This window comes from Dendropsophus ebraccatus, unplaced genomic scaffold, assembly GCF_027789765.1.
Source record: "Dendropsophus ebraccatus isolate aDenEbr1 unplaced genomic scaffold, aDenEbr1.pat pat_scaffold_1096_ctg1, whole genome shotgun sequence".
Classification (NCBI taxonomy): domain Eukaryota; kingdom Metazoa; phylum Chordata; class Amphibia; order Anura; family Hylidae; genus Dendropsophus; species Dendropsophus ebraccatus.
Window position 1 is genome coordinate 28,123 of NW_027208513.1, and position 21,506 is coordinate 49,628.

Below are 21,506 nucleotides of genomic sequence, written 5' to 3' on the forward strand. Positions count from 1 at the left end.
CAAAAAAAAAAACGCATTTATTTTATTTGGGGGGTATTTGTTCTTACGCCATTCGCCCTGGGGTAAAACTGACTTGTTGTGCATGTTCCTCAAGTCGTTACGATTAAAACGATATATAACATGTATAACTTTTCTTTTATCTGATGGCCTGTAAAAAATTCAAACCACTGTTAACAAATATACGTTCTTTAAAATCGTTCTATTCCCAGGCTTATAGCGCTTTTATCCTTTGGTCTATGGGGCTGTGTCAGGTGTCATTTTTTGCGCCATGATATTTACTTTCTATCGGTACCTTGATTGCACATATACGACTTTTTGATCGCTTTTTATAAAAAATTTTCTGGATTTGATGCAACCAAAAATGCGCAATTTTGCACTTTGGGATTTTTTCGCTCTTACGCCGTTTACCGTGCGAGATCAGGAATGTGATTAATTAATAGTTCGGGCGATTACGCATGCGGCGATACCAAACATGTTTAATTTATTTACTTTTATTTAAAACATGGGAAAAGGGGGGTGATTCAAACTTTTATTAGGGGAGGGGGCTTTTTACGAATAGCAATACTTTTTTTTTTTTTTATACATATACTAGAAGCCCCCCTGGGGGACTTCTAGTATATACACTTTGATCTCTTATTGAGATCTTTGCTGTATAGTTATACAGCAAAGATCAATGAGATCGGCACTCTGCTGCAGCCGAAAACAAACGATTGCCAAGCCGGGGTCGGCGCCATCTTGGACAACGTCCCGGAGGAGCGATCTCCCCCACTAGACACCAGGGAACGGCTGCATCCGGTAATCGGAGGCAGCTGTCAAAGTAATCGACAGGCAAAGGTAATCGACTGTCAAAGGTAATCGAAGGCAGCTGTCAGATTACCTTATTAGCGGGCACGGCGATCAGACCGTGCCCGCTAATAGCCGCGGTCCCGGGCTACACGCGGCCCGCTCTGAACACCTCCTGAGGACATATGACGTACGGGTACGTCGTATGTCCTTAAGAGGTTAAAAGGGTACTCTGGCGAAAAATATTTTCTTTCAAATCAACTGGTTTCAGAAAGTTATATAGATTTGTAATTTACTTCTATTTAAAAACCTCAAGTCTTACCATACTTATCAACTGTTGTATGTCCTGTAGGAAGTTGTGTATTTTTTTCTGGTCTGACACAGTGCTCTCTGCTGCCACCTTTGTCCGAGACGGGAACTGTCCAAAGCAGGCGAGGTTTTGTATGGGGATTTGCTACTAGACAGTTCCTGTTTTGGACAGAGGTGGCAGCAGAGAGCACTGTGTCAGATAGGGAGCTACTGTATATCTGTATCACAAAAAGTGTTCCACCCATGAGCTGTGTCTATAGTTGCAGTGAAAGAGGCTAAGCTGCAATACCAGACACAGCCCAAGGACATGAGTGGCGTCTATTTTTGGAGCAAGAATTTTTCTAATTTTATACAAACCCTCTAAAAAAGGTAGAAAAAAAAGCTAAACTATGTTCTGTCCTCAGATTGAGTGCGGTATTACAATTTAGCTCCATTCACTTTAATAGTACTGCAAAAGCATACCTAACTGAGTGGATTGGTTTCTCAAAGAAGGCAGCCATGTTTTTCTAAGCCTTTAAGATGTGAGCTTAATAACAGTGGATACTGCTGACAATGTCTATGGTGAGAGGCAAAGTAGTATCAGTTATCTGATTTTAAAGAGAACCGGTCATCACTTTCTAGCTGCCTGAACCATTAGTCATTGGGGCGGTTCCTGAAGACTTCTCCTCGTCCTATTGGCTTTATTAGATCTTTTCCTGTTTGGGTATAGGGAGGGATCCATAAAAGCCAATGGGCAGGGGGAAAAAGGCACTGGGGACCATCCTGATGACTTGTGATTTGGCAATATGAAAGTAATGACAGGTTCCCTTTAACCCATTAGATCCCAGGGTTTTCCAAGCAGCTTCTTATTCGAGTCTACCTATAAAAGCCACATTATAGAGGTGGGTCCACCCAACTTTAAGGCCGGGTTCACACTAGTGTAATAAGGATGCATTATTGCACCCGCATTATGGTGACAAGGCTTGGCTTGACCATAGGTCTGATAGATCAGGTCAGGAATAATGGTGTAATACAGATGTAAAAATGCATCTGTGGGATGATAGCGTGAAGTTGGCAGACATCAGAGCACATAGGGGGAGTTTTCTCAAACATGAGGTAAAGTGAAACTGGCGCAGTTGCCCCTAGCAACCAATCAGACTCCACCTTTCATTCCTCACAGAGGAATGAAAGGTGGAGTCTGATTGGTTGCTAGGGGCAACTGAGCCAGTTTCACTTTACACCATGTTTGATAAATCTCCCCCATAGAGTCACCCACTCATTTGATAGGCCTGTGTGTAATACTACTTGTCCCCTACAGTGGCAGGAAATGCAGGAAGGACACTGCGCCTACATCACTTACTTCATAGCTGGACCTCCGAGGGCAAAGAGCATCAATTTCATCAAAAAATATGACACATGGGGAGGAGTTTGAGGCTCTCTGAAAAACCTGCCGCACGGCTCGCTCACTTTCACCAACGTACTAAAAGAGGGAAAAAAAGTAATTGTTGAGTATCTGACGGCTACTTGAACTTAAAGGGGTTGTCCAGTGTGGGGGCACTTTTTTTGGGGGGGGGGGACCAGGGAGGAGGTGGCTGAAATAAAAGACGTCCACTCACCTCCCCGGTTCCAGCAGCGTGCCACTCATCGCGGCACTCCGGTCCCCGGCCGCTTCCGGGTGTCTGACGCCGCCCGAGACGCTAAGTGTCAGGGCCGCTCAGCCACTCAGTGAAGGAGGCGGGATCCGCGTGAAGTCCGCTCGGATCCCGCCTCTTTCACTGAGTGGCTGAGCGGCCCTGAGACGTAGCGTCTCGGGCGGTGTCAGACACCCGGAAGCGGCCGGGAACCAGGGACCGGAGCGCCGCGACGAGTGAGCCGCCGGTCGAACCGGGGAGGTGAGTGGACATCTTTTATTTGAGCCACCTCCTCCCCGGTCCCCCCCAAAAAAAGTGCCCCCACACTGGACAACCCCTTTAATGGCGTACTCCATGCCTTCTCTGAAAAAAATCATTTTGCATACCTGGGATGGAGGAATCCCTTCAAAAGGATGTCTAGTTAAGAACACCAAGTTATTAGAACTTTGTTCCTTATTCAGAAATCCCATCAGTCAGACTACTAAGGGTCTCTCTTGCTCAGGAGGGCTCAAAAAGTTCATACATTTAACATACAGCCCACTGATTTCCAACTGTGTAATACGCATTTCTCCTGCGGAGGAGCTGTAGGGTAGATGAATGCTTACTGCCAAACTCCCCTTAAAGCTTTTGTCCAGCGAAAATCTTTTGCTTTGAAATCAACTGGTGAGAGAAAGTTATATAGATTTGTAATTTACTTCTATTAAAAAAATCTTAAGTCTTCACATACTTATTAGCTACTATATGTCATGCAGGAAATGTTTTATTTTCAGTCTGACAGAGTGCTCTCTGCTGACATCTCTGGCTGACACAGGAACTGTCCAGAGCAGGAGAGGTTTTCTATGGGGATTCATAGCAAACCGAGACAGAGTTCCTGTCTCGGCCAGAGATGTCAGCAGAGAGCACTGTGTCAGACTGAAAATAAAGCAACATTTCCTGTATGACATATAGGAGCTGATAATAGAAGTAAATTACAAATCTATATAGCTTTCTGATATCAGCTGACTTGAAAGAAAGAAAATAATTTTCGCTGGACAACTCCTTTAAAATAAAATCTGATCACTGGAGGTTCCAGCACACTGTCAACTTTTTTTGGGGGAACCCAAAATGAAGAAGCCCTATAGCTTATTGTATACATTGTTTAATGGATAGGTCTGCATAATGCACTGGGACATCCAAGATAAGATCCAATGTGAAAATATTTAACAGGGAAATCCATAGAAAGGACATAATATCTACCTCCTTGGTCTGTTACATTTCCTCATGTCCTACATCCTTATCACATGCAGAGCGTATCTCACACCTTATGATTAGATACCTAACACCAGGTGCCAGGATCCAAGGTCTCCTCCCAACTCACCATGTTCAGGAGTTCAGGCCCCTTCACCGAGATAAAGTTGAGTCCGGATTCGTTTGCTACCGCCTGCAACACAAGATATTAGTGTTTAGACAGAACAGAATTTCCTAGTACAGATCATGTGACTCAAAGACACTTGTCCTGAGCTACTATAGTTCTTACAATCAAAGTTATCACCCATAGGTTATAGCAATGTGTATAATAAAGCACAGAAAAGGCGAGCATTCTAAATCTATTGTTTTGTGTATTCAGCTCCTATGTGTCTCCATGGTTACAGACTACAAACAAACCCTTTGTAGTCAGATACTACAGTCATGTAATAATTCCATCCATCCTCTACGTTCTACCAAATTACCTAATGCATGAAAGCAAAATGCACTGAGGAGGATAGTAGAAAATAACTTGACTGCAGAATCGGACTGCACAGGGTTTGTTTGTAGTCTGTAACCATGGAGACACATAGGTCTGCATAGGAGCTGTATATACCAAATGATGGGAGATTTGTTGCATGGAGCAGGAAGTAAATGGTTGCACATACATACATAGAAGTAGAAAGTTTTTATACCTTGGCAAGTAATGTTTTGCCGCAGCCTGGGGGTCCTGCTAATAAGACACCCGCAGGAGCCATGAGCCCCAGGGCCTTAAACTGCTCCGGATTCCTCACAGGTGCCTGGAGAGAGAAAAGAATACGGTGTTACTGACCACCAGGCTCTGTCATATCTATCACATCATATAGCACAGGGTCCGTGCTTCTTTCCTGTAGAGCACTGATCCCCAAATTGAGCCTGCCAGCTTTTAGGGGATTATGGAAGTTATAGTTTTACATCAGTGCCATAGCTGTTCAGCATGACTGCATTTCATATAGTATTTTGCACCTGATGAACTCTTTTCTCACCAGTATTGCCATAGTCAGCTCTTCCCGGATTTCATCCAGTGCCCCTATATCAGCCCAGGTGACGTCCGGCACAGTGGCGAAGCCTTCTCTCTTGGCCGAGGGCTGCACTGAGGGGAGCGCGCTCAGGAAATCATTCATCTCAATGCAAAGACCCTGCAGCTGATGCTCGGGAAAGGGCGACTCATTCATCAGCACCTCCAGCAATCGCTGCAGCTCCTTCTATAGAGGGAAGGTAGAACATTAACTATAGACCAGAGAATAATAGAGTCAGGGGGAAGCCTATGAAGCCCCCATAATGTGGGACCACCACGGGTCTATACACTCACCTGAGCCGGCTTCACCACTGGTAACACTGCTGTCTGATCTTCTATCTTTTCCTCTTGATGATGCTGCAGCTGGATCAGCACTCTGTTCACCGCACACATCGCTGCCTCTCTGCACAGCGCCATCAGGTCTGCACCCACGTATCCTGGCGTCAGATGTGCCAGATGCTGGAAGTCAAAGGATTCTGGGAGCCTGAGCTTCCGACACAAAGTCTTCAGTATCCTGGGAGGGATTACATAAAGACATTAAGGTGTTACTATGAGTGTTCGGGCCCTTACATGACAACTAAATAAGAAATAAAGACAAAAAGGACAAATTTGGTCAGCTCTCCTAGAACACCATTCACACTAGACAGGAGCATGTTGCTACGACTGAAATTGCAAACACAAAAACACAGAAAAATGCAACAACTCACCGCAATGGCAAGATGTAGACCCACTATAGACATGAAAATAGTTAAAAGCAGTGTAGGGTCTGCCCCGATATGAGGTCACCTTATCGTTGGTGGGGTGGTTTACACTGTTTGCAAATGGTAACCAAGAGCCTCATTATTTTTGTGGGAATTTTTTTTAGCAGTTGGGGGGCTGTTTTTAACTATTTTCATGTCTGTAGTGGGTCTATTTTGCCATTGCGGTGAGCTGTTGCATTTTTCAGTGTTTTTGTGTGTTAGCAATTTCAGCCATAGCAACGTGCTCCTGCCTAGTGTGAATGGTGTTTTAGGAGAGCTGACCGAATGTCTTTTTTTCTGTGTTCCAGATGGGGGAGTGGCTGCCTCTACTTGGTCGTGCACTCCACCCATCCCACCCAGGTGGTGTAATTACTTTTTCCGGTATAAAATGGATCTTGCATGCCCAGAGCATAGGCGTATTACATGCCATGGAGAGGCCATAGTACAGTGTAGAGTCTGCCCCGGTGTAAGGCCACTGTAACGTGGTTTAAATGGTAATTAAGAAATACACAGAGAAAGCAATGATAAGAAAGGAGGAGGGTCTCAGACTCTCAAGCTGTTCAAAAACTTTTCCCATCATGCCTTGCATGACAGGACATAAAGGGTGATAATTATCATATTTTTGTCAGGGGTCCGAGGCAAATAAATTTTTGCGCAAAGGCTTGTTTTGAAAATATTTTATTTGCATTGGACCCCTTTGCGGCACTTGCGCCAGAGGAGGCCTCAGACAGACATCGGTGCACACAAGATTTATGTACAATAAAAAAAAATTTGGGGGGAAAAAAAAAAAAAAAAAAAAGATTTATGTAGTGCCATTGCACATCTACATAAATCCAGCCTGCCTGTGCCCCACCAGGGGGGGTGGTGGTTTCAAAGACTGTCCAAGGAGTACCACACTTGGTACGGCGCCCTGCCCCCCGGAGTTACACTTTTGGTACGGTGCCCCCCCCCCCTTGGTGTAACATGGTCAGTATGGCTCCCCACACGGTGTTAATTTAATTTCAATTTAAAAAAAAAAAACAACAAAAAAAACAAACGAACAAACAAAAAACTCACTTTAGTCTCGCTCCCTCATCAGGGATCCCCAAGCATATCTCCCTGTCAAACCTTCCCGCTCGCCTGAGAGCAGGATCCAGTGAATCAGGTCTGTTTGTGGCTCCAATGACAAGAACCTGAGCCGTGACAGACGGATTGTTCAAGTCTAAAAGGAGAAAACAATAATGGTAGCAGGATCTGGAGAGATGCCGAGCAACCAGGTGCAAACATGACTGCAGCGTGTAATCTGGGGTCAGGTCTCATGGGGGTAAATGCATTCTCCAGTACAAGGATCAATGTTACATTCCAAGCAAAAGGCACCATCCCTTAAATTATAAAATAGAGACTATTACTGACCGTCCATACAGGTGAGAAGCTGGGCTACAATCCTCCTCTCCATGTCCTTAGACGCCACTTCTCTCTTGGGAGTTATGGCATCAATCTCATCAATGAAGAGGATGCAGGGAGCGCTGCTCTGCAACGACACACATATAACGTATAAGATCAGGATGGCAGGGTAGTAAGAGGGGGCGGCAGGGTATATCCGGCACTAAATGAATGACCCAGTCTTATTACACTATTGATAACTGTAAGCCTGTGTGTTCACTGCCACATTGGTCACTGTCTATCTGCCATAGTCTCTATGCACAATAGACTGGACACATACTACCGGCCTCTGAACAAGCAGACCACAGCAGCACAGAGAAATAAAGTAAAGACCTTACCACAGCTTGTTCGAAAAGACTCCTCAGCTTCTGCTCAGACTCTCCTGAGACACCGGACACCATCTCTGTGGCTGCAACCTTGAGCATCGGTAAATCTAGTTCCTTGAGATGACATGAAGCATTAATTATTATATGGAGGATGAGAGATTATACAGCATGCCTCAGAATGCATCATCAGAAACCAGCATATCACTTTAATAGGGTGTATATCTATCTTAAATTTTGCAGTTCTCACTCTGGCCACTAGAGCACACTATAAGCTGACACTTCCTGTTTTCTGCAGCTCACTTGTCAGCTTTGCTGTGTAGACTGGGATACAGTCAGCAGAGTCATTTCATGATCATTAAAGGATGGGGTCATTTTATTATTACTGAGGGGGTGGAGCAATTATTAATGACTTTCACGTTGACTTATTGATAGGATTCAAGCATAAGACACAAGCAAGTCTCTTACCCCAGCAATTGCCTGTGCCAGTAATGTCTTTCCACACCCCGGAGGCCCATGTAGCAGAAAGCCACGAGGAGGCACCACCCCGAGGTGCTGATAGACTTCAGGGTGACGCATATGAATCAAGAGTTTGCAGACTTCCTGTAAAAAGATCAATCAAGTAATGCAAGATCCATCCACATACAAGACTTCCAGGTGATAATAATACACCTAGCAGGTGATGTGTGTATTATGATATTCCGCAGCAACTAAGGTGGCTGTATCATAAATATCAGAGAAAACCAATGGATCATGACATATAACGTCATAATTCAATAGCCTCATCTCTAGTAATAAGCAAACTTACCAAACGTTCAGGTTCGTCTGAACCTGATAATTTGGCATTTGACTCCCGGTGGCTGCAGAGGCTATGGCCTATGGCTGTATCCGTGCTTTCCAGGACTCCCTAGGGTTGCATCCAATTTCTCAAACCACTGGGAGTCAAATGCCGAGCATTCGGGGGTTGGACGAACTCATCACTACCCATCTCCCATAAAACACAATGAAAGAACATGAGATGAAACTTACAGTCAGGGTGTCATCATTTCCTCCAACATCCTCAAAGCGTACAGAAGATTTCTGCAACTCAATGTTTTCTGTGAATAAAGATTACATAGGAAACACATTACTTATCCTGTACTGATCCCGAGTTACATCCTGTATTATACTCCAGAGCTGCACTCAGTATTCTGCTGGTGGAGTCATTGTATACATACATTACTTATCCTGTACTGATAGTGTATTATACTCCAGAGCTGGAGAAAAATTTTTTAGGTGAACGGCCCCCCTGTCCTGTCAAACACAGTACCGCATTTAACTGTATGCGTTGCCGAGTAGGAGCATGTACAGTTAAATGGCCAGTGTCAGCATCTAGTGCATCCAGAATTCTGGAAAGGTTCCGGATGCACATTTGGAACTGTCCAGAATTCTGGATGCACCATAGGGTTCTATGTGGAATCTATGCTGAAATAACAGACAATTATTGGACAAGTTCTATAATTTCCAGGCCTATTATCCGGCTTTATATTAAATACCTGAAGGGTGTCCGTGCACAGTAGAAGAGTATGTAGCGGGGGCGTGACCCGAAGTCCATGGGAGCTGACGCATAGAGCAGAGCTCCGCTCCGTGCTGCCTAAAACCTGCGGCTAAACCTGCCTGCTGGGGCCACCTGCCGCAACCCAAACCGGACCGCTGGACCCTTTCCTGCAAGCTGCGTCGCACCCGGCCGGATCCAAGATGGCGCCGGCGACTGGGAGAAGGACGCGCAGAGCCTCGGATCCCGGTTCGCCGCTGTCTGAGACCCCACAGCTTACCTCTGCCAGACTTCCTCCCCCCCGGGACTCCGCTCGGCAGCCACTATCAGGCAGAGATTCCCCTACGGGACCTCAGGTTAGTGGGCTTCGGCCTACTGCGCCACCGTTCAGGCCAGACGGCGAACTCTCGTCAGAGGATGGGGTGAGATCCCGGGACGGCACCCCCCCACCCTCCCCTGCACCTGCGCCAGACGAAAGACCACTGGAGAGGTGCAGTCTGCACACTGTGAGTGAGGGCCCTGCTCCTAAGCCCCCACGGACCCCTGCCCGCTATGACTTAGCTAATCAGGGCACGCTAGCTTCCACCATGACAGTCACCTCAGCACATGGCGCGGTTGCCTGCTCGCCCCCACAGAGAGCTGTCACCACAGAGGGCTCAGGTGAATGGTGGTCCTCACAATCCACGTCCTCTGACCATGAGGCTGCTTCAGACGACAGATGGTCATCTCTCCTACATAACATTCCTACCAAGGAGGACTTTAGATCTCTTATCTCTGAAATGAAAGGCGCCTTTAAATCTGAAATTGCTACTGTTCGCCAGGATTTGCGCTCAATGCAACACCGGGTGGAATCCCTTGAGGATGATCACGACCATACCCGAACCTACATCCAAGAATTACACACTACTATTTCGGCCCAACATATGGCTATCTGTGACTACCAAAGACACCTTGAGGACACTGACAACCGGGGCCGTCGACATAATGTCCGTATCAGGGGACTCCCGGAGGCCACGCGTGATACAGACCTAAAATGTACGGTGGAAGCTATATTTAATCAGATCCTGGACGCCCCACCATCTCACAAGGTGGAGTTGGACAGAGTACACAGGGCCTTAAGACCCCGAGAGGCCTCTTCCCTACCTAGGGACGTGATCTGTTGCGTCACCAACTATACTCTAAAGGAAGCTATTATGTCCAAAGCTCGTGAAAAAGGGACATTGACTTTGATGGGGCCCCTTTGCAAATCATGCCGGATCTTTCCTGGGTAACACTTCAAAAGAGGAGGAAACTACGCCCCCTGATTCAAATTCTGCGTGACTTAAACATTCCATACAGATGGGGATTTCCTTTCAGCCTTATAGCTAGGAGAGACGGGAAATCGGCGACCCTCAGAGTTGCAGATGACCTTGCAGGATTTTGCGCAGCCCTGAACATTGAAACCCCCCGTCTCCAGCACTGGGAGTTAACGCCTCCCCCACCGGTGTGGACCCCGGTTGCTAGCCGTAGGAAGAGACCGGCCAGAGGCTCTGCCTCCCCCAATCAGGGGTCCCCTGGACACTCCCACTCCACCTGAGCAGTGCGGCTCCCTAAGTCCTTGGGCGCTTGCACTTTGGGGGTGACTCACCCCTTTTCTAGATGGGTTTGGTTATACTTCATTGATACCGCATAATTTCTAATGTTCTATTGTTGGCAGCTGAGGAGCTGTGCATTGTCTACGATGGTTTTGGCTGTTTATTTTTGGTTGCCACTGTTCTTGACAATGCCCAGTCTCCTCTACTCTTCCGCTTTCCGTGCTCTCTCTTACTCCCTTCCGACACCTTCCCCCCTTGTCTGCCGATTCTCCTGCTGCCCTCTGTTTTGAGAACAGTAAATTGTTCTGTTACCTTATGGTGGCCACGCTCATGTCCCAGTGGTCACCCTCAGCAGCTACTGGGAACTGGCTGGCTCCACCCCCAGTATGGTTGGCGCTCTCGCCACAGTTTGTTATTTGTTATTTTTGCAGTCTATATGTTTGTCTTGTCTTGTCTTGATGTGTGCCCTGTCCCTCCTGTATCTTGTTTGTGTTTCCAGGGAACTATCCGACCTTTCGTGCAGTGGTGTCTCTGCAGTTGCAGCCTGGTCGCCTTGCCTCCTTCCAATCCAAGTGTTGACATCGCCACTCTTTCCAGGACGGGAGCTCGCTGGGACTCCTCTCCCCTCCATACAACACCTCTGCTGGTCAGAGCTCAGGTACATTTCTCTTATGTAGCCCCTATACCGGACCCATGATGGTGCGTTTTGTAACTCTAAACGTTAAGGGTCTTAATTCGGACCTGAAAAGGAGACTCCTTTTACGGGAACTTTTCGATTCGCCCTTCGCCAATACCCCATAGTATACTCCGCTATAAAAGACAAGAAAAGGGCGGGAGTGGCTATTATGATAGGGGCCAATTGCCCTCTACAGGTAGATACCAGTGAAATAGATCCTCATTGTCGTTTTGTAATCCTCACAGGCAAATTGGCGGGTGTCCAGATTACATTGTGCAACCTCTACTCCCCCAATGAAGGACAGATGCGCTTTCTCACACAGGTCTTTGCTAAGCTGGCCTGCCTCCCCCCGTCCCTAGTGCTAATTGGCGGAGACTTTAATGTCCCCCCGTCTGAGATCTGGGACTGGCATGTGGTCTCTCACCGAGCCCCTTCAAGAGGCGTCTCGCAGCTTTCCTTAGCTCTCCGGAAGCTGATAAGACAACACCACTTATTTGACCTATGGCGTACAACTTTTATTCTCACCCGCATTCAACACATACTCGTATAGACCTCTTCTTTAGTAATATTCTGGGCCTGCGTTCCACCTCACAGTCTGAGATCCACCCTATCACATGGTCAGACCACGCCCCAGTCTCTTTAGACATTACCTTATCAACGCAGGCACATAGGGTCTGTCAGTGGCGTCTCAATGAGATGTTACTGAAGCACCCTCCCCACAGAGATGTCTTGATGCGGGTTTGAAAGAATATTTCCAGCTCAACCAGGGAAGCGTATCCGCTCCTTCTATCCTTTGGGAAGCACACAAAACAGTGTTTAGGGAGAACTGCATCTCCCTCTCCTCCCGAATCAAAAAAGACGCTCAAGCCCGCATCGCTTCCGTCACCCAACAGCTTCGTACTAAAGAAATACTAATGACGAGCCATCCCTCCATCCCCCTTCTTAGGGAAATAGTCGCCTTGCGTAACTCTCTAAAAGACGAAGCGGTTAATAGGGCCTCCCGCCTATTGTCGTTCACCAAGCATAGGTACTACGATAAGGCCAATAAGGCCCATAAGCTATTGGCCTCTCAGTTGAGAGATCAAACATTGCTAAAATCCCCCCATGTGGTCAGAGATAGTGCCGGTGGATTGACCTATGACCCTAGACGGATGGCTTCAGTTTTCTCTGAGTACTACTCATCCTTGTATTCCCTCCCAAATTCCCTCCCCTCGGACCCTCTCGAAAGGGATCGTCTGCTTCAGACCTATCTTGACGATTGCCACTTAGACACGCTTAATGAGCCCATCACAGCTGAAGAGATCGAGGATGTCCTCAAAAACCTCCCCTCAGGAAAATCCCCCGGCCCTGAGGGGCTGCCCTATGCCTATTACAAGACCTTTTCTGCCATTCTGGTCCCTTATATGCGATCCCTATTTAATTCATACCTTGCAGGTGAAGATGGGATCCCTCCCACCATGTTAGACTCCTTCATAACAGTTATACCCAAACCTGGGAAAGACCCATCCGACCCTGCTAGTTATAGGCCAATTTCCCTCTTGAATGCTGATTTCAAGATTTTTACCAAAATATTGGCGGTTAGACTGGGGGCGCTCCTGCCGGGTCTCATACATGCCGACCAAGTCGGATTTGTGATAAATCGCCAGGCGGGTGATAACACCAGACGTACGATAGACGACCAGACGTACGATAGACCTGATTGAGGTCCTTAACCGAACGAACTCCCAGGGGTTGTTGTTGAGTTTGGATGCAGAGAAGGCCTTTGATCGGCTGGGCTGGCCTTTCCTATTCGCCACCCTTAAAGCTTATGGTATAACTGGGCCTTTTCTGCAGACAATTCAAATGTTATATTCGGCCCCTTCAGCCCGGGTCCGCCTTCCACATGCCACTTCCCCGCCTTTTGCTATCCACAATGGGACTCGGCAGGGGTGTCCCCTCTCGCCGCTTCTGTTCGTCCTTAGTATAGAGCCACTGGCAGCCAAAAGTCGCCTCTCACCCGACGTTCATGGAGTGAAGGTCAGGGACCGCGAGTTTAAACTCTCATTATTCGCAGACGACATTCTACTCACCGTTAGTAATGCTATGGTGACCCTCCCTAACCTTCACTCCCTGATCGCAGAGTTTGGAGCTCTGTCTGGGTACAAAATTAACGCACAGAAGACTGATGCTCTTCCTATCAATCTCCCCTCCTCCTTGACCCGATTTGGGAAGCTGTCCTTCCCATATAAATGGGCGACTGATGGTATCCGATACTTGGGCACCATTATTACCTCTTCTTATGGATCTCTCTATAAGCACAATTTCCCCCATTTCTTTCGTGACGTATCTCAACAGCTCACCAAATGGTCTAAATTACCTCTATCTCTCATAGGTAAAATCGCGTCAGTAAAAATGAATGTTTTGCCCCGTTTCCTTTATCTACTTGAAACGCTTCCAATCCCCATCACGAGCTCTGCCCTACGGAAGTTCCAGGGCTCGCTTCTGCAAATCGTCTGGGGTGGAGGGCGACATCGGATCTCAAAACATGTACTATGTGCCGGGAAGTCCCGTGGAGGGCTATCCTTCCCTGACGTCCATAAATATTACTTGGCAGCCCACCTGCGGAGGATTCCTTCTTGGACTTCTCTTCAGGCCTATAATAAATGGACTGAGATAGAGAAGTTATGGATGGCGCCTATCCACCCCAGTGAATTGATTTGGTCCCCCGAATACTCGGGCACAATATCCTGGCTCCTGGGGCCGATGAAACACACCAGGTCGGTGTGGATGGCGACTAACACTCTGTACTCCCTAAAGTCTAACCCCTCCCTCCTCACCCCATTCCTCTACACTGACCTGATTCAGGGGAGCTATGATCAGGATACCATGTGGCCCTGGCAATCCTCCCGCCTTTTTCACTTTGCTGACGTCACATGCCCATTCACAAGAAAAGTCCTATCGTTTCAGACCCTTCGGGACAGATTTAACCTACCACTCCGTGCGGCTGCTTTTCACGAGCAAATCTCTCTTTTTGCCTCTGTGATCACAACCCACCGGCCATTTCCCAAGCCTACCATGTTCGAACTTCTTTGCAAGAGCTCCTCGTCCACTAGAGGACTAATATCCTCTATCTACGCGATCCTCAACTCCTACCCCGAGGATCCTGCCCAAACCCACCCGTACACGGCTAAATGGGAAGCCTACCTCAACAGACCTATCTCTCGCCCCCTTTGGGAAATAATATGGTCTCAGGCGGCCAAATCCTCCTCATGTGTAACCTACCGTGAAAATCAATACAAAATTCTATTTCACTGGTATCACACTCCTGACCTTCTCCACCGGATGTTCCCCACCACCCCGTCGACCTGCTGGCGATGTAACTCAGCAGAAGGCACCTTGCCCCATATTTTTTGGGACTGCCCTAAGTTAAAGCCCTACTGGTCAGGGATCTGTGGTTTATTGGCCACGGTCCTCCACCGAGATATCCCCTTAGACCCCATGACCTACATCCTTAATGTTCCCCCCAAAGCTATGGGTAAGAGGTCGGCCAGGCTGCTGCTGCACATGTTGACAGCAGCGAAATGTTTAGTAACTAAATACTGGAAGCAACCCCTCATCCCGTCGGCGGTAGAACTGATCAATAGAATCCAAGATGTGCGCAGAAATGAACGGTTGTCTGCCTCGGCGGAGGGGAAGATCGAACATTTCCAACAGATCTGGAACTTATGGGACTCTACTATGAACAGTTCACTGCTGGAGGTCGGGCCCCCGTGATCTCTACCACTGCGCCCCCCCCCTTCCCTTGATGTGTCTATGTAGCCTTGAGTCACGTCTTTTGTCTTGTCCTTTGTTTGATGTCTTAGTCTTTGTGATTGACATTTTTAGTTGCTTGATTGATCGGTTTATAAGTTCTTACTGGTTACAATGGATCAGATTGACCGTATAGTGTCCTCACATGGAATGTGTATAATTAGAGATTGCTTATGTAGCTCCTGTACTGTCCTTGAAGTATGGGTCGGAACTCGAAGGGCCCTCATGCCTTTGTTATTTCCTGTAATCTGAATCTACGACTGACCGATCTGTTATTACTGTATATCTCTGTTATTCTACTGTTGTATTGGAAAATCTATAAATAAACAATTTATAAAAAAAAAAAGAAGAGTATGTTGCAGTGACTATGATGCACTATTCTGATCTCACCTCTCTTGTTCATCAGAGCAGATTTTATGTCCTCATCCACATCCTGGGAATCCACCTTCCCTCTACGGGATTTCCTTAATTTGGACTTTTTCTTCTCAGGTTCCAATAAAGATGTATCCACAGTTTTCTGTACAAGAAAAATCAGAGTAAAAAAAAAAAATAAGAAGAGTAAAACATGATAATATTAATCTTCAGACTGTGATGCTTCATAGCTCATATACTTATCCTCTGTGGAAATGATTTTCCCTGTAATTCAGAGCTGCACTGGTGAAGGGATTAATAAAGTGGCGACTATTATAACCTCTTTAGGCGTACCTATCATTTAAACAAACCCTCAGAGGTCGTATGGGTGGGGGTCCGGATGCTGAGACCCTCTCCGATCGCTAGCAGCACGTCTGCCCCTTTGTTCTAGAAATCAGAGGGGGTCCCAGCATCCAGACAGCCACCGATACAAACCTCTGACATGTTAGAAGTTTGTTTAAATTATAGGCACGCTTTACTATTAGAGATGAGCGAACCTGGAGCATGCTCGAGTCGATCCGAACCCAAACTTTCGTCATTTGATTAGCGGTGGCTGCTGAAGTTGGATAAAGCCCTAAGGCTATGTGGAAATCATGGATATAGTCATTGGCTGTATCCATGTTTTCCAGACAACCTTAGAGCTTTATCCAAGTTCAGCAGCCCCCGCTAATCAAATACCGAATGTTCGGGTTCGGATCGTCTCGAACCCGAACCCGGTTCGCTCATCTCTAGTTACTGTCATTTGTACAAACTTTTGATGTGCTGTCCAAGCATGTCAAGAGTTTGTATCTCGCTAGGTCCAAGGCAGGGGCGTAGCTAGGATTCATGGGGCCCCATAGCAAAAAAACTGTATGGGGCCCCCCTCCCATATTATATATACACACACACATACACACACACACACTCGGTGATGTGGCAAAAAATAAATTCTCAGTGACTGTCAGAGGAGAAAGCCAATATCTGCTTGTTCTGTCCATCCACTGTATTTAACTTTAACAGGGTATTAGGAGCCTCATGGTTATATACATAGGTGCAGGAGCAGACTACCTTTTGCTTAACCCTTTATTTACAGCACTGTGTTACTGACCCAGTGTTCTCTTACATGCTGTAACACAAACAAAGGGTTAATGCAGAAGACAATTAGCTCTCTCCTTCACTACTCCTGCACTGATAACCCCTGACTTCTGCAGGAGCTCAGAGGTTATCAGAGAGCTAATTGTCTTGAGCTTATATTAACCCTTTTTTTGTGTTGCAGCATGTAAGAGAACACTGGGTCACTTAGACACTGCAGTACATAAGGGGTTAAAAGGACACAGGAGGCTCTTATCTTTCCTGGGTCCCCTCCCTCCACCCCATAGCAACCGCCTTCCCTGCCTCTATGGTAGCTACTCCACTGGTCCCAGGCCATGTGCACACGTCCAGAAAATGTATCCAGAAATACAGATAAATCTCTGGACCCATATTAGGTTCTGTTAGGCACAGACACCTTTTAGGAGTCATCCTGAAGGGTGTCAGTGCTGGAAAATAATCATGAATTTATAAATCTTGTTCTATTTTTGTCCAGAATTCTGGCATGGATTCCCCATTAAACCCTATGGGGGCATCTGGAATTCAAGACTGCTCCAGATACGTTAAAAGCCAACGCCACAGGATGCAGTGCTTGGCCCTATAACTGTATGCACCCCTAACAAGGAGCACATACAGTTAAATGTAGCACTGTGTTTAGATAAGGCAATGAACTACTGTCTCTATCACTCTTATGGACAGAGGAAGCATTATGCCTGCTCTCTCCCCAGTGCTCCAGCACACCAGCAGAGAAGACAAGCCAGAGATCTGTGCTGCTGCCATGCAGCAGGTAAGTATGTACTTCTACTATTTATTGCTTCCCCCTTTCTGTTATTTTTGGTCAGCCTCCTGCTCAGTATTTCCTGACCATAAAAATGGTCATGGATGGGGACTTAGTCCTGAGTTCATTGTATGTGTTATAGATGTGCAAAAAGTTTTTTTTATTTTTTTTTTGGGGGGGGGGGGGGGTGTTATTAACAGAGTGAGACGAGACGGTGCTTTGTACATAGAGACATTAAGTTTCTTATTCTATATAAAAAGACTGGTATAGTAAGTAAAATCTAGTGTGATGCTCTGAACACGATCCACCAGCAGAGGGCAGCACTGACATTATGCAGGGACTGGAGTATACATACGGCTCTGCATACAGAATAGCTCGGTGGGTTATCGTTAAATCATATGCCGATTTGCGTGTAAAATTATAAACAGTCCCTCAGTTCACTTCCTCTCAACGTTCTGGTGATAGATCAGGGGACGTTACCTCTTTCTCCTCAGCATTCGTCCCATCTCCATCATCGCACAGATCTATGAAGATGTTCTTCTCAATAGTTTTACTCGGTGTCTTGTCAATGAACCAACCAGGTCCTGAGGTTCTTGTATCCGAGGTGTTACCTGTCGCCTCTGCCAGGGGGGGCTTGGGAGGTGCAGGGGTGCTGGTGTGCGGAGCCTCATTTTTGGAGGGGGTGTCCATGGAGGACTCTGGGTTCCCTTTCCGGTATAAGGACAGCAGAGAACTATTCATGAGATTCGAGGACTGTAAATAAAGAGAAAGAGTGTAAGCTCTTATGGATAGTGGGCCTCCTCTCTCCTGTGGAGTGTAAGCTCCTATGGACAAGGACCTCTCTCCTGTAGAGTGTAAGCTCCTATGGACAAGGACCTCTCTTCTGTAGAGTGTAAGCTCTTATGAATAGTAGGCCCCCCCTCTCTCTTGTAGAGTGTAAGCTCTTATGGTTAGTGGGGCCCCCTCCCTCCTGTAGAGTGTAAGCTCTTATGGGCAGGGTCCTCTCTCCTGTAGAGTGTAAGCTCCTATGGACAAGGACTTCTGTCCTGTAGAGTGTAAGCTCTTACGGTTAGTGGGCCCCCCTCTCCTGTAAAGTGTAAGCTCGTATGAGCAGTATCCTCTTTCCTGTAGAGTGTAAACTCCTATGGCTAGTGGGCCCCCCTCTCTCCTGTAGAGTGTAAGCTCCTATGGCTAGTGGGCCCCCCTCTCTCTTGTAGCGTGAAAGCTACCATGGCTAGCAGCCCCCCCTCTCTCCTGTAGAGTGTAAGCTCCTATGGGCAGGATCCTCTCTCCTGTAGCAGTACTCACCGGCTGATCTGTATAGTCATCGGAGTCTGAGGAGTCATCAGAAGCACTGTTCACATCCCTGGATAAGAAGATATCAGACACTAAGTCATAATGGTGGTCTACTATGTGCAGCTGGGAGCTGTAGTATCACAGCAGCTAGAGAGCCATAAATTGCATACCATGAATCTAATAGCTAATGCATAGGTGGTCAATGCATGCTGGGAGATGTAGTTTCCCAACAGCTGAAAGGCCCCAGGTTGCAGACCACCTATGTAACAACTAACATATAGTAAGGTGAAGGGTAATGGCCCCTTTTGGTCTCTTGCATTGTAGTTGGTCAATATACAGGCCGGCTGTATCAGTGCTCACTTACCCATCAGTCCCTTTCCTCGCCCGCTTGGCCACATGTCTTTCCTCCAGAGCCCCGATGTCTTCATTCTCAGAACAGATAACCTTAAACACTAGAGGAGAGAGTAAACCTCAGGACAGTGTCCAAACATTAGTGTACAAAACCTTTCACACAATGACATGAATTCTGCGAACGCTACATAGATAGATCAGCTCTGCCAGTAAACCCATAAAGATATTAACAGAGGTTCCCCTGACTGGTAGCAAAACTACAACTCCCAGAATGCCCTGGGAGTTGTAGTACTGCAACAGCTAGAGAGCCATCGGTTGGAGAACACTACCTAACAGTTACCACAGGGGTAGGGAACCTTGACTATTGCAAAACTACAACTCCCATCATGCCTGGACAACCAAAGCTTTAACCAGGCATGATGGGAGTTGTAGTTTTGCAACAGCTGGAGATCCAAGGTTCCCTACCCCTGAGTTACTATATATAGAATACTATCATTAGTCCTTCCATTCAGTGTCAGCAAGCAGAGGTATAGCTATTGTAAATATCCTGTATATTATATACATTCACAGCTGTCACCCACCTTTCTCTACCTGGATCCTGAAGGCATTTCGTTTTCTTCTGCCATATTCGGTGCTGAAAAAAAAACAAAAAAAAACATCATAATAATGAACATAAAGCCCTACCAGGAGGTGGCAGAAGTGAGCTGCCACTAGACACCTACATAGCCTGCATTATACTCAGCAATTGGGAGACGCACCAAGGGTTCTTTTACACACACCAGATATCTGACCGATTTATCTAACAGATTCTTGAAGCCAAATCCGAGAGGAGAAAGAGAAGAAATCTCAGTCTTTCCTTTATGACCCGTTCTCTGTTTAGAGGTCTGATCCTGGCTTTGGCTTCAAAAATCTGTCAGATATCTGTGTGTGTAAAAGGACCCTAAGGTTTCCCCTATTATCTTGTAATTTAGGGGGTGTCACGGCGATCAGATCAACAAAACGTTCTAATCTTCCAGATGACACAATGGGATTATCACTTTGATCTGACAAACTGCAATGTGACCTATAAGGATGATAACGTAGGTTACCTGTAGGTTCTCTGCAGATCAGCGGCCACGGCGGCAAGATCCACAAAACCGCCACATCTGTTACTGCTCAGATACTGCAAAAAATAAATATAAAAACTAAAAAAACTTGTTCTAAAATAACCTTTTACCTTTAAATCTCATCTTTCTTCTAATCAAAGCGGACTGGGCTCCAAATAGTGTGGACAAGACAACACAGGGCCCACCCCAGCTAGTGACCAGTGCACAGAACAACTTCTCTGCACATCACTGGATCAAACAGGTAGGAGTTTTAAACTACAACTCCCAGCATGCATCACAAGTACAATTACAACCTTATTCTCACATTCCCTAATGTATAAAACAAGCTAGAAACCAGACAGGAAGTACATCATGGCTGACTACTGCAGCAGAGGAGAGCTCCGGTACCGCAGCACTCCTGCTATGTGTGTACAGTGAGCTGCTCAGTGGCGCCTACCTGTGTCAGCCGCTGCTTCAGCCTCCTGTCTATCCCCGGAGACACTGGACGGATCTTCATGTCTGCACCGGTCCCTATCTACAGCTTCATCCCCACATGTGAGCCTGGAGACCTCTCACAGAGCTGCCCTCGGCGATGCCTGCACCATACACTGCTACCAGATAGAGTCTTTTCATATAGGTGTCCACAGCATTGCCTGTTGGGAGAAAACACGCAGCTTCCGTTTATTCCAGATCCCTGGGGTCCTCGCATAGTATGGACACGTTGGTGACGTCAGTATTTGCCTGCTCCGTTGCACTGAGAAGGATCAAGGATCACGTGACTATGTCATCGCGCCTAGGGTCCTAGCCAGCATGAAGGAGAGTCACGTGGTGTAGTGTGACCCCCCCCCACGCGAGCTTAGTTTTCCTTCCGGGTTGTGGGGAGACCAGTTATTTGGAATTTTAATGTTTTTTTGGCAATGAGATTATGGATGTGAATGGTATGGTGAAAGTCTGCTGGATATTATCTAGTAGGCCAGACCTTTATGGGGGTTATCCAGGGCTGGAGAAACGTGTATGTTTTCTTCTAGAAAAAGCCCCCCCCCATTGTCATCAGGTTGTGTTTAGTATTGCAGCTCATATGGAAGTGATTGAAACGGAGTTGTAATAACACACATAACCTAAGGACAGGGGTGGCGCCTGTTTTTGGAAAAATGCAAAAAAGTTTATCTAATTCTGGATAATTCCTTTAACCTCTTAAAGGGGTACTGCGGGCAAAATCAATTTTATGATATGTTACTGCCAACAAAAGTTTTGAAAATGACTAATAGGACACTTATTATGGGAAGTGCACCTATAGTGCATTTTCCCTGCACTTACTACAGCATTTCCTGTTCATATCTCTGTAAAATTGGTGACGTCACGTCTCATCTGCTCCAGCACCAGCGGCTCCTCCTTCTCCAGTCCGTCCTGCAGGAACACCCCCTCCATCCTCCCCCAGATCCCTGTACCTCTCTCTACTTGTCCCTATGCCAGCTC

At 46.7% G+C, this 21,506-nt stretch overlaps 1 protein-coding gene across 1 annotated transcript in view; it reads right to left on the reverse strand.

The window, feature by feature from the left end:
• Positions 1-20,683, reverse strand: part of LOC138774782 (nuclear valosin-containing protein-like) — a 32,377-nt gene extending 11,694 nt beyond the window's left edge. Inside the window, exons 1-17 of the mRNA XM_069955696.1 lie at positions 20,488-20,683; positions 20,034-20,107; positions 19,527-19,579; positions 18,959-19,046; positions 18,607-18,664; positions 17,779-18,051; positions 15,432-15,558; positions 8,498-8,565; positions 7,937-8,071; positions 7,484-7,585; positions 7,116-7,233; positions 6,780-6,924; positions 5,278-5,497; positions 4,952-5,170; positions 4,622-4,726; positions 4,060-4,122; positions 2,432-2,551 (exon numbers count right to left, since the gene is read on the reverse strand). Of these exons, the coding sequence (XP_069811797.1) occupies positions 2,432-2,551; positions 4,060-4,122; positions 4,622-4,726; positions 4,952-5,170; positions 5,278-5,497; positions 6,780-6,924; positions 7,116-7,233; positions 7,484-7,585; positions 7,937-8,071; positions 8,498-8,565; positions 15,432-15,558; positions 17,779-18,051; positions 18,607-18,664; positions 18,959-19,046; positions 19,527-19,579; positions 20,034-20,107; positions 20,488-20,547 (2,028 nt within the window). The 5' untranslated portion in view covers positions 20,548-20,683. The remainder of the gene's footprint in view (positions 1-2,431; positions 2,552-4,059; positions 4,123-4,621; positions 4,727-4,951; positions 5,171-5,277; positions 5,498-6,779; positions 6,925-7,115; positions 7,234-7,483; positions 7,586-7,936; positions 8,072-8,497; positions 8,566-15,431; positions 15,559-17,778; positions 18,052-18,606; positions 18,665-18,958; positions 19,047-19,526; positions 19,580-20,033; positions 20,108-20,487) is intronic.
• Positions 20,684-21,506: the final 823 nt, after the last annotated feature.